Source organism: Vigna angularis, chromosome 2, assembly GCF_016808095.1.
Source record: "Vigna angularis cultivar LongXiaoDou No.4 chromosome 2, ASM1680809v1, whole genome shotgun sequence".
NCBI lineage: Eukaryota > Viridiplantae > Streptophyta > Magnoliopsida > Fabales > Fabaceae > Vigna > Vigna angularis.
The window spans coordinates 3,190,914-3,204,039 of NC_068971.1; the positions used below are offsets into that span (position 1 = coordinate 3,190,914).

The 13,126-nt window shown below is 37.3% G+C and overlaps 2 protein-coding genes across 2 annotated transcripts; both read left to right on the plus strand.

Annotated features, from left to right (window-relative positions):
- Window positions 1-300: 300 nt before the first annotated feature.
- On the plus strand, window positions 301-1,035 carry LOC108328990 (uncharacterized). The gene has a single exon (XM_017562938.2). It carries the CDS (start codon window positions 421-423, stop codon window positions 766-768), a length of 348 nt encoding a protein of 115 aa, XP_017418427.1. The 5' UTR covers window positions 301-420; the 3' UTR covers window positions 769-1,035.
- An 8,464-nt stretch (window positions 1,036-9,499) lies between these two features.
- On the plus strand, window positions 9,500-12,512 carry LOC108328986 (receptor-like protein kinase FERONIA). The gene has a single exon (XM_017562935.2). It carries the CDS (start codon window positions 9,706-9,708, stop codon window positions 12,304-12,306), a length of 2,601 nt encoding a protein of 866 aa, XP_017418424.1. The 5' UTR covers window positions 9,500-9,705; the 3' UTR covers window positions 12,307-12,512.
- Window positions 12,513-13,126: the final 614 nt, after the last annotated feature.

A 13,126-nucleotide genomic window follows, 5' to 3' on the forward strand; every position in this document is an offset into this window, starting at 1 on the left:
CCAAGAATACACGAGGTTATCATATTTTTATTATATTACTATTTAAGCAATATATTTGGGCATTAACTAAACGATTAGAATTTTTGCCGGAAAAGTAATTAGTATACTTTCAATGTTGGAGGGGATGTTGTTTTATGTTTAGTAGAAATGATTTTAAAAAGTAATAAATGTTAAATAATAAGTATATAAATTATAAAACTCGTAAAAAAGAACTTTTTTAAAAAATGTACTACCACCGACACATAAAGCATGGTAAAATTCACAACTCTACTTAAAAACTGAACATAGGGTTGGTTTTTGGTAGTGATAAAATAATAAATAGCCGCTGCCGACGTTGCTAGTAGAGAATGGAACGGGAGAGGAGTCTGCATTTAGTGTAGATTTTTGTGAGATAAGATTGTGTAGGAGTGAGAAGCAGATATGAAGAAGCAAGCATCAACCCGTTTGCTGATGTGGGTTATGATTTGTCTTCAGGTTTATCTGATCATTGCAGCTGTGTCATTGTCGGAGTCCAATGACTCCACTTCTGTGTGCAATGGCTCTGTAGAGAACTGCCTCCGCCTCCACCACTTGGACTCACAGCTTCCCACCGTCTCCAGCTCCCACTTTCGCAGAATACTTGATGGAGCCAATGGCCAGAAGACGGCGGGTACAGCAGATCCTAATAACCCCTTCTACAAGTGTCCGTCTGGTGATAGGTACACATCATGTCTGGCAAAAATTGACGGTCCTAGGATAAATTGTAATTACTACAACAAGGGATGCTAAGGTTGTGATTGAGTGGGTGAAACTATTTATGTTCGAATGCTTTTCTTTCCTCCCTCCACTGATGTTCTAAGTCTTATTATTATTGGCCATATGTTTTCGTTATATAAATCTAGAATAACTCCATCTCCCGAACTGAATAAATTCCGGGAAAGATAGAGATTGTGAACAATTATATATATGTATGCTTGATTTTCGGCTTTCAATTCAATTCATTAAAGACTGTAACCGTGAATCTGTCTTAATGTAATAATGGATTGTTGTATTCTAGTTTGTACTCTTCAAGCTCAGGAGGAATGGATCTAAATCTCCTTTAGCCTTCCCCTCTTTCAACATTTATTCCATTATTAATGCTTTGTCAGGTCAACTAAGATCTGCTTTTTATGTAAAATTCATTAGTTTTAACGGATCCTTTTCAAGCTTTAATTAAATTTTAAATATCTAGTAAATTTTGAGAATTTTTAATTAACTTTTATTAAAAAATTCTTAAATTATGTAATTGTTCTTTTCATTTTTCATCTCCAATGTTAGTCAGATCAATCCACTTTTTATTTCTCTAACCTTCTTTAATATACCAATAAATTTAATTTTAGATAATGAAAAAACTAGTTAACTGCACTAATGTGAAATAGACTTTTAACGTCTGCCGTTTAACATTAGACTGTAAAACGGTTAACATAAAAAAATGACTGGTAATATTATTATAAATAAATTAATAAAATAAATGTTGGCCACTCAACTCAACCAACGTCATAGTTCTATTCAGTGTTGGCTTTGATAGCTCACCATCAACCAATATGAGGTCAATCTCACGCCAAGCTCGAGCTTTGTAAAAACTGATGAAATAGACGTTGATCACCTAGTTTGGCCAACATTATAGTTCGGATCCAAATCGATTTTTGTAGCCCATCTTCATCTAATATGAGGTTGATTGTCTGTTAAGTTCAACCTTTGTAAAAGACTGAAGAAATAGACATCGACCACCCAACCCACTCGATGTCATAGCCCGGTTCGAAGTCGGCTTTTATAGCCCACCAACATCAACATCCAATATAATTTCGACCTCTGTTGAGTTTGGCTAACGAGCTGTCGAGCTTGAGATGTCAAGTTGTTGAGCTTGTGTTAGCTCGGGCCATGTAGAACTAAAGCATATGACATTTTGCATGGTCCGAGCTTGTATTAGCTCGGGTCATACAGTACTAAAGTATATGACATCGAAGTTTCAAGAACCTCATGTTTAAAGGAGTTTAGACGTCGGCCAGGTTAGATTCGACATCAACCTGTAGTGTCATGGTTAAAAATCTTAACAAAAAAGACCTTTCATTGCTTGTATACCACTTTAGACATCGACCAGCCAAGGATTCGATGTAATGTGTTGGAATTAATTTATTGAGTAAAAATGCAACGTGAAAAGTTATTCCGAGTACACATTAAACATCGACCACTTAGGGCATCAGAAGTGTAAATGATGTATGATGTCCGCCAAGCATGGTATCCAACATCTAATCGTGTTATCTCACTTAAAAGATTAGTACAAAAATGTGCATTTCGCTTACTGTTTCTATGCGCTTATTGTTATAGGGCTTTTGAATGCAGTTTGGTAACAACTTCAACGATCTCAAAAAAATAATTTTTGCTTCATTTAATGCAAATACTTGTATATTGATGCTTTAGGTATGATTTTATTTCATTTGACCAATTGTTTTTTTTGTATGAATATTATTTAGCTTACTATTTTTGTATGCTTAGTCAAGCTTTCTAACAATGTTCAATTAACTTCGACAATCACCATAGGTAACTTATGCTTCCTTTAACATAAATTCACAATTCATTAAATTTTTTGGGTATATGATTTTCTTTCATTTGACTAATTGTTTTCGTACATATGACATTATTTTGAGTAAGGATGATTTTTCTTCCTCATCAGCGACGACTCCTCTACTTCGAAGTTGACACCACCTTCAAATATTTAAAATTAGTTTAGTGTTTTTGATTTTTAATGTATATTGCACTTTATTTATGAATTGGTTGTTGGCAGCATGGGCTAGTCCACACACTTACAAAAAAGTGCAGGGCAGGTTGAGTTTTTAAGTCCGGAGGGTTACTCCCTCCACAACCACACACTGCTCTCTTCTCCTTCTACATCCTTTTTCACCCATCAGTAATATTTAAACGAATGTGAATATGTGTTAAAAGGATGTCAACATACGTACACAGATATTGACATCCGTTGAAGGACAAATAAATGTTGATATCCATCTACAAATGTTGACATCCGTTTAAGAATATATCTGATATTATCTTTGGATATGTAACACAGGAAGACAATGTCTGGAGGACGTTGACCTTTAGTTAGGGAGTGAGGGCCACGAGATTATTATTGAAGTGAGTATTGTTGTATTGGAGGAGCAGGCATGTGGTGAATGGCAATGTGTGGGAATGGAAGGGGTTGATTGGGTGGGTTTTGACTGCATTTTCATTTGCATTACATTTGGTATTGTTGACTTTGATTTACACCACACCCATTGTAATTGTCTCTTTCCTTCATTTTTGTTTGCCTACAGACTACAATTTCCTTTCATATATTTTCTAATATTATCTTTGGATATGTGAAGAGGGGAAGAAGATTTCAATAGTCATTATAATCACCCTAGGATTTTGAATGGAAGGAATAAAAGCTTCAGGATCATGGTAGTCATATACTGGAAGATTTCCTTCCACTTTTGCTCGTTCTATAGTCTCATCAACCTTGGATGTGGTTCGGTTATAAACAGAAATGAGAAAACTTTCCTCTATGTGCGAAGAACAGAGGAAGAGAGAAAGTAATTTGTGTGCAATCAAAGAAAACTAAAAGTGAAGGATGAAGGAGTGTAGGGAGATTTAGGGTTTTAAAATAGGTAAATAAAATTAAATGGAAAAAGTTAAATTAACATAGGGTATTTTTGGAATTAAAAAATTAGTGGAGAAGTATAGAAAACACTTGGAGTGATGGAGGGAGCAACTCTCTTAAGTCCGTCAACCTACCTTTAACCCATTCGGTCGGTCTTGCATACCTCGTAACCTGTGACATCCCAAATATATACATCATGCATATATAATAAAGACGTCATCATGCATAATATAGGAAAGCAGTCAAGAGTAATTTAAGGATTACAGTCATCCTCAGAATAGTGCAGAAATTGACAATACGATTATTGGAATCTTCCATGGAAATCACGGAAAATTTAAAACTTAAAATACACACAAATGTAATTAAACGAGTTCACGAAATAAGAATTAGTAATGCTAGGTTGCAGCACTGCCGTCTCCATCAAGAGCTGCTCCCAAGGTATCCTCCCCGCCATCTGCTCCCATCCAAGTGGATGATCATCGCCAAATAACATATCCAAATTGGCACACAACACAAACAATGCAAGGGTGAGCTAGATATAAAAAGCATGTTATCATACATAGATTCATATGAAAGAACAGTAAATTGACATTACAAGACTTGTTACTTTATACCCGACTCGTTACTTTATAGACCGACTCGTCCGGACTAGAATGATTACCGAGCTATGGCGGGTCTTGCACCCGTGGTGGCTTTATGAAACTTGGGCACTACCGCCCTGGCACTACCGCCTGGTGAAACTTTGGGGCACTCCCGCCCGGCCACAATCACGAGGTTAATCCGTTATCACTCACCTTGGGTCATGTGGAAGCACCCAAGACTAGGACCTCCTGCTACTCCTCACCACATGGTTCAATCCTCTCTACATGAGAAGAAAGACCATTGGAGCTTCAGGATGACCCCCAAGACTGAGCTACCATGTAATCATTCTATACAACCCCCCCCAAAACACCACCATGTATCCTCTCCTTGAGGATCATGGAATTACGTCCATGAATCATATTGTTACTTTGAAACTTAACCACAATTATGAATATTCAGATACCACCATATTATCACAACAAATCCAACATATTTCATACATTCACATATTTTCAAATAAATCACGTCACAGACAATATTTCAACTATTGGTACACATAATTCAACCCAAGAGCAAAGGAACTTGGAATCCAACTTAATTGTAAAATACTATTTGGACGAGCACTATTCACCACCCAGGACGAACGCTATTAAGTGAACACCACGGACGAACGCTAATTGCCAAATAGACGAACGCTAATTGCCAAACATCGGACGAACGCTCAAATCTGGATGGTTTTGGACGAACGCTCAATAATCAGGCCGAACACTTCTTTGGATGAACGCTAGCCGACCACTTGGACGAACGTTAAATACGAACATCAGGACGAATACTTGGACGAGCACTTGGACGAGCGTCATTCAACAGGACGAACGCTCAACGAGTAATATGGACGAACGCACTTTGGCCGATTTAGACGAACGCTCACTTCGGACGATAACCTGAACGAACACGCGCCAAGTCTTTTACGGACGAACGCGTACACTGACAAAACGAACGTACTATTTTTTTGTAACTAAGGACGAACGCTATACTACGAGCGAACGCTCGTCAGTATAAAAAAAACGAACGCTGACCTTAGCCGAGCCATGAGGACGAACGTTCATAACTGGACGAACGTTCAATTCGTCTTAATTTGGACGAGCGTCCAATTTGGAACAAAATTGGACGAACGCGATTCTGCAGATTTTGCAGAATCACAGGTTTTTCCAGAAAACCCAGAAAACCTCCATTTTCAATCTCTAAAGCTTTTAAATTTCTATAAAGACAGTAAAATTAACTAATCAAAACGAAAAATCTAGCTCCCCTTACCTCTTGAAGACTTCCTTTGTGAATTCTTTGAGTTTATCTCCTCCAAAAACTTGCAGCTCCAAGCAATTCCACCAAGCTTTGAACTTCTCCTTCTCTTACAAAAATGGCAGCAAGGTAGGATTTCTTCTCTCTCTTTTTTTTTTCTTTCTTCCTCCCAGTGCAGCCCCCTCCTCTCCTTTTATTTCCATACGTTGTGAAAGGAGCCAAAACTTTGGCTGCTACCGTCCCTAAAAATCCGGACGCTGCTCCGAGAAAATTTTGGACGCTGCTCCCCACTTCCACATACCAACAAATTAATCCCCTGAAACCTGGATGCTACTTTTCCTAAATTCTCAATGCAACCAAAAACGCTACAACAGCTTGTCCTCCACTTTTATTAAAATAATAATAAAATAATAAAAAGTAAAGGACACGGTCCTTACATAACCCACACGGTCCAACAACAAGGTGACTTGTAAAAATTTAAATTAAAAAAATTAATATTAAATAAAAAATAAATACTCCATGATGCAACAAAGATAATTTATAATCATTATTGTAAGGACCGTGTCCTTTTATAAATATTTATTATTATTATATTATAAAAGGAAGTGGTGGGGGAAGGCAACCAGGGAGCATGCCCAGGATTTAAGGGAATTTGTTTGTTTGTATTTGGGGTAGCAGGGAGGCAACGTGCAGATTTTTGGGGAAAGCAGCAACCAAAGTTTGGCACCTTTCACAAACAGCAGCAGGAACGTAAGAATAAAAGGAGCAGAGGAGGGCTGCACTGGGAGGAGAAGAAGAGAGAGAGAGAGAAGAAGAAATTTTACTGTTTTGCTGTCATTTTTGTAAAAGAAGGAGAATTTCAAAGCTTGGTGGAATTACTTGGAGCTGCAAGTTTTGGAGGAGATAGACTCAAAGAATTCACAAAGGAAGTCTTCAAGAGGTAAGGGGAGTTAGATTTTTCGTTTTGATTAGTTAATTTTACCGTTTTTGTAGAAATTTAAAAGCTTTAAAGTTGAAAATGGAGGTTTTTCTGGGTTTCTGGAAAACCCAGAATTTGCAGAATAGCGTTCGTCCAATTTGATTTCAAATTGGACGTTCGTCCAAATTAAGATAAATTTCTGAACGTTCGCTCGCAGTATCACGTTCGTCCAATTTTTGGTGTCTGAGCGTTCAGTTCTGAACGAACGTCCGCGTTCGTTCATTTAAATGGTACGCTCGTTCATATTTGGTGAAGTGAAAGTGGACGTTCGTCCCATTCGCCACGCGCGTCCGTCCTTAAATCCAAGTGTGCGTTTTGTACGTGTGAGTGTTTGTCCACAAAGGCTCGTCGCGCGTTCGTCCCAGTAGATTATGAGCGTCCGTCCTTCAGTCGCAAGTTAGCGTTCGTCCGTCCAGATTTGAGCGTTCGTACCACAATTGTCCAGATTTGAGCGTTCGTCCAAATTTGTGAAAAGTGGACGTTCGGCCAAAGTGTTTCAGCGTTCGTCCGTTTTGAATAGGACGTTCGTCCAAATGGTGATCGTGTACTGGTATTCGTCCTGGCTCGTGTAAATAATATTCTGCGTTGGATTTTTTTAGTTTTATCTTGAATTGAATTCTGTGTATAAATGTGTGAAATATATGATGTGATCTATGAAAAAATATGAGCATGTATGAAATATGATAAATTACCGTGATTATATGATGAAAATGATAAATGTGAGTATGATTCGGAAATCTCAGGGAGAGATGGATGAAAGTGGTTATGTGAAATGTTTGTAGTTGTGTCCGTATAATTGTAGGGGCTTTGAAATGGTTGTCTATCCCTAAACTCAAAGCATTGTTCACACTCAAGTAGAGAAGAACAATGTGAGTGGTGAGAGTAGAGGGAGGTCCTCGTCTATGGTCTTTGAATTTAGACATAGGCAGCTTGGGGGATTTATATTGCTAGTGTTGGAGAAAGACCAGCAGAACTAGCAAGTGTAGAGACGACCAATAGTCCGACAATTATATAAAATCCGGATAAGTCATATGAATATGTGGATTGTGGTTTAATAAGCATGCATAAATATTTCTGTATTTAAATCTATGATGACATGAATTAATTGTGCTAGGAGATAACATGCTTTTTATATCTAGCTCACCCTTGCATTTGTTTGTGTTGTGTGCCAATTTTGGATTATGTTCTTCGGCGATGATCATCCACTTGGATGGGAGCAGATGTGGTCGAGGAGAATGCCGAGGAGAGTCCTCTGGAGCAAGAGCTTGAGAATAACGTGGCTGCGGAGTAGTGTGCTTAGGAAGTTTCCTATCTGAACACGTGTAGTGTTCTAATATATGAACTGTTTAAGTTTGAATTTCCGTTTCTTTTATTCTGGATGACTGTAATTTCGTACTTAAATTACACGTCGTACTCTGACTGTTCTCTATATTTGAATGATGACGTCTTTATTATGTAATATGTGTTATTATATAATCGGGATGTTACAATTATGTGTGTACAAGGTTATTAATTAAGCATTGATATAAATGCATGAACCTAACATCAACTATTAATAATGATCATGATTTTAATTAAAAAATTAATAGCCACAACTTGAAAAACTAAGACTCAAAATGTATACCTATTATTAATTACGTTGAAACTATATTTTTTTCTTTAGATGCAATGCATTATGCATATTAATTCAAAATTAAAAAATTAACAATTTTTATACAGACCGGTCTATAAGCCTATAGACTAAATGTTATACGAGGCATACGGAAAAAATTGTCTGCATTTCTTATACAGGACTCTAACTTATTTTTTGCTTACCAAATGTGGAACGGACCAAAACAGAGCAAATCAATTCTCATTGTCATTCCTACTCTGGAAGATAGATATTGATCTTATACTTAAAATTTTAAAAACTCAAATTGAAAATAAGTATGGAATGATAATTGATTATTTTATTTGTTAATTGATAATCTTAACAATTACGTCCCTATATGTAGTAGTTGATTGTTAGACAATTTAATTGATTAAATACATTTCTCACTAATTGTGAAAACAAGTTTAATCAATAAAAAAATCCAAATTGGTTGAAAATATGAAAACATGTAAGAACTCTGTTTTAATTGGTTATAAATGATCGATTATTTTAAAAATCCTCTGAAGAACAAATTATTCTACTGAAACGCTTAATCGATGAAAAGGATTGAATTTGATTTTAAACTTAATTTTAGCTTTCAGAAATCCATAGGCTATGTGATAAAATGGAGAGTTCTAATAATTACCATCATATATAAAATACTTAAAACAAAAACAAAGAAGTTACATACTAAACACCTAAATATTCATTAGCATCTTTTGAATCTATGAAATTTTCTTCAATATCAACATTGTGATTAAAATATAATAACTTTTTGTGTTGCGAGGGCTAGCTTGTTACTTTTTCTAATATACCAACCCCCAATCCATATCATCATTGAAAATGAAAAGGACGTATTTCAAGTTAGGATCGATATTCTTTACTCAAAGTATTTCAAGTTGTTATGAAGATTAGATGAATTTTTTGATTATCTTTCATTATCCAAATTGCGTTGTTCACTTCTTATTTTCTTTGTTCAAATCATATGAGAAGATACATTATTCAAATTGCGTTGTTCACTTCTTATTTTCTTTGTTCAAATCATATGAGAAGATACATGAAAAAAACACTCCCAAATTCAAATTAATAACTTTGCATAATAATAATGATAATATTTAATAGGAAGTGAATACTCGTTGACTATATTCTTCGTCTCAAATTTATAGAACTCTAACTCATTGTGGAGTTATCCACCTACAAAAAGTTAACTTAAATTATGACACCTCAAATAATAGATTGAATTTTTCTTCAGTAATGGTTCACAAAGGAAAAAAAACGCCGTGGAAAAACGTTGCGAATATGTAACAGTTTTCTAAAACAAAAAAAATCAATCAAGATACTTTTTTCTTGGCTGAAATTTCCACACACAGGACATTGACTTGTAAGTCCAAGAAACCAAAAACCAAACGCAAGCGTAGACTTGGTAATTATAAACTTGAAATGTCCTGCTTGCTAATGAAACGTAAGACACGACATTCCCTGGCTATTATCACCTCTCAAACGATAGGTTGACTGATGATGTTCTAGTTAAGCTCTCTTTGTTGCTTTGATTACAGATAATCCATGGATCCAGCTTGCACGCCAACTGCTTCAGGAACCATCCTCCTCCTCCTCCTGTTGTGGTGCCTCTCTTTCCTTTCCACAGCAGACGATATTTATCATCCCACTGACCTCTTCAGCGTCAGCTGTGGCTCATCCACCAACTTCTCCACTCCCGACACTCGGAATTGGACTTCAGACAATCACTTCCTCTCTCCAACCAACCTATCAGTTTCAGCTCCTTCACTCACACAGTCTACCATCCAGGGTCCCTACACCCATGCTCGTCTCTCCTACTCACCATTCACTTACTCATTCCCTCTCACACAAGGCCCCAAGTTCATTCGTCTCTTCTTCTACTCAACTTCATACCAGAACTTTAATCGCTCCCTAGCCTCTTTCTCAGTCAAAGCAGGCCCCTACACCCTCCTTCAAGATTTCAATTCTTCCCTCAACGCCGATGCTGATGATGATCCTAGCCACCCTGACATCTTGCTCAAAGAGTATTGCATCAACCTTCAAGATGGTGACAAGCTCAACATAACCTTCCTTCCTAGCACCAGATATTCCTACGCTTTCATCAACGGGATCGAGATTGTTTCGATGCCCTCTTATCTCTACTACACCGATCCTGACGACTTCATGGAGCAACCGCAAATTGTTGCCACCGTCATGACCCCATATGTCATTAAGAACAAGTTTGCTCTCGAGACCATGTACAGGTTAGTCGCTTCCGGAATTGAAATCCCTTCCTCAGGGGACACAGGTATGCTCAGAACGTGGGAACCTGACATCAAGTACATAACTACTCAAAGTAGAGTATCAGTTTCTTATAGGAAAGATGAAAAGCTGACGTTCATTAAAAACTACACGGCACCAGATCAAGTGTACAAAACCGTTCGGAGTATGGGACTTAATGGCTCTATCAACATGGGTTTCAATCTTACATGGCAGCTTCCCGTTGATTCAGGCTTCTTCTACATGCTACGGCTGCACTTTTGCCAGCTTGATCCGGCGGTTAACTACCCTGGTGACCTGATTTTCAACATCTTCATAGCGGGTCAGTTGGCTAGCGATCGGGCAGACGTTCTCATTTGGACTGATAATCGGAAGGGTGTAACGGTAGTTAAAGACTACGTAGTTTCGATACAAGGGAATCTTGACAAAACAAATGTATCAGTGAAACTGCATCCTCTGCCTGGAAGTCGGGGCAAAGACGCGGTTATCAACGCAATTGAAGTCTTTAAAATCAACAAGTCAACAGGTAGTCTCGCTGGACAAAACCCAAACCTTCCTCCACAAAAGCCCAAGGTTCCCCTTAGCTCAAACAAGAGAAGTAGCGTCATCACGAAAAGCCGAGAAGCCATACTAGGAGCAGTTGCAGGTGTCCTTTTGCTCTCTTCTATTGTTGTTTTCTTCCTCATCAAATGCAAAAAGAATATCACCCTTGAAAGTGGTTCCAGCAAAAAAGGCGGAACTTCTCGCGGGGGTGGCTCGTCGCTGCCAACCAACCTCTGCCGCTACTTCTCCATAGCAGAAATCAGAGCCGCCACCAATAACTTCGACGAACAAATGGTGGTTGGCGTGGGAGGCTTCGGCAACGTGTACAAAGGCTACGTAGATGAGGGTTCAGTACCTGTTGCAATCAAAAGGCTCAAACCCGGTTCTCAGCAAGGTATGCAGGAGTTCATGAACGAAATCGAAATGCTCTCTCAACTTCGTCATCTCCATCTTGTTTCCCTCATCGGTTACTGTTACGAGAACGGCGAGATGATACTTATTTATGATTTCATGGAACGCGGAACCCTCCGCGACCATCTCTACGGCTCTGACAATCAGTCCTTGACGTGGAAGCAAAGGGTCCAGATCTGCATAGGTGCCGCAGGAGGGCTCCACTATCTGCATACAGGTGCAAAGCACGTCATCATTCACCGTGATGTGAAGAGTACCAATATTTTATTGGATGAAAAATGGGTGGCCAAAGTTTCAGACTTCGGGTTATCCAGAATTGGGCCCACGAGTTCTTCAATGACCCATGTGAGTACCCAGGTGAAGGGCAGTATTGGGTATTTAGACCCGGAGTATTATAAACGACAGCGGTTGTCGGAGAAGTCTGACGTGTACTCGTTTGGGGTTGTGTTGTTGGAGGTATTGTGTGGGAGGCAGCCTTTGCTCCGTATGGTGGAGAAGCAACAGGTGTCTCTTGTTGATTGGGCAAAACATAGATATCAGAAGGGGTGTTTGGGTGAAATCGTGGATCCAGCACTGAAGGGTAAGATCACACCCCAGTGTTTGCAAAAATTTGGAGAGGTCGCAATGACCTGTTTGCTGGAGGATGGGACCCAAAGGCCTTCCATGAACGACATCATTGGAACGCTGGAGCTTGTTCTGCAGCTTCATGAAAGTGGTAATAATGGAGTGATGATGGACACTGGTGGGGGTTACGAAGATAGTGAGGACATGTTTAGCAGCAGTCATAGTAGTGCAATAGAATTTACAGATTATAGTAATAGCAGTAGATTTAACACCGCGGGCATTTCAGATGATAGCTATGGGAGCAAGCAATCTGACAGGTTGCTACCTGAGAATGTATTCTCTGAGATTAAGGATCCAAAGGGACGATGAGGTAGGAGCAGTACACAAGTTCAAGCTGAGTTTGAGACTTAGGACAAGAGCAATATGTAAGATTTGTTCTTAAGATAAATCTTAAATTCCGCGGAGATATTAATCTAAAATGCTGGAACCTATATTAAATGTTACTAGACCTCTAATAGCTTATAAAATCTTGATAAATAATAAATGTAATAAGTATTTTAAGTTTGTAGTTATTATTTTTATTCGATTATCTTTATATATATATATATATATATATATATATATATATATATATATATATATATATACTATTATATATAAATTTGTTATGTATAAATGAAGAGTAGTTCGTTTAATGGTTAAACATTAATAAAATAAATGTATATAATTCGATTAATCTTATTTTTATACATAAAATTATCTTTTAAACGTGATTGTATTTCTTGTTTTATGTTTAACACTCATACTTTTTTACAAGAAAATTTATTACATTTAAATGCATATTTACAGCGACCATCTTTACACATATGCACATAGAAAGAATATATCTTAATAAATAGATCTCTTTATATTACTCTTAACAAAAAGAAACATGTAATGTTGATAATAATTTATATCTTTTGTCCCATATTTATTTTATCGGAATATAAAAGGAAATTATATTTTCTATAAAAAGAGACAAAACATGTAAGACCCATAGAAAAATCAAAATAATTTTATGAATGTTGTGGTTTTGAATAATTAATTATGGTGTGCATTCATATGTAAGATAAAGATTTTTGTTTGTATTTTTTTTTACCATTTTGTTTAGCTTGGTTTTTCTTGTATTAATTATTTGAATTTGATGTAA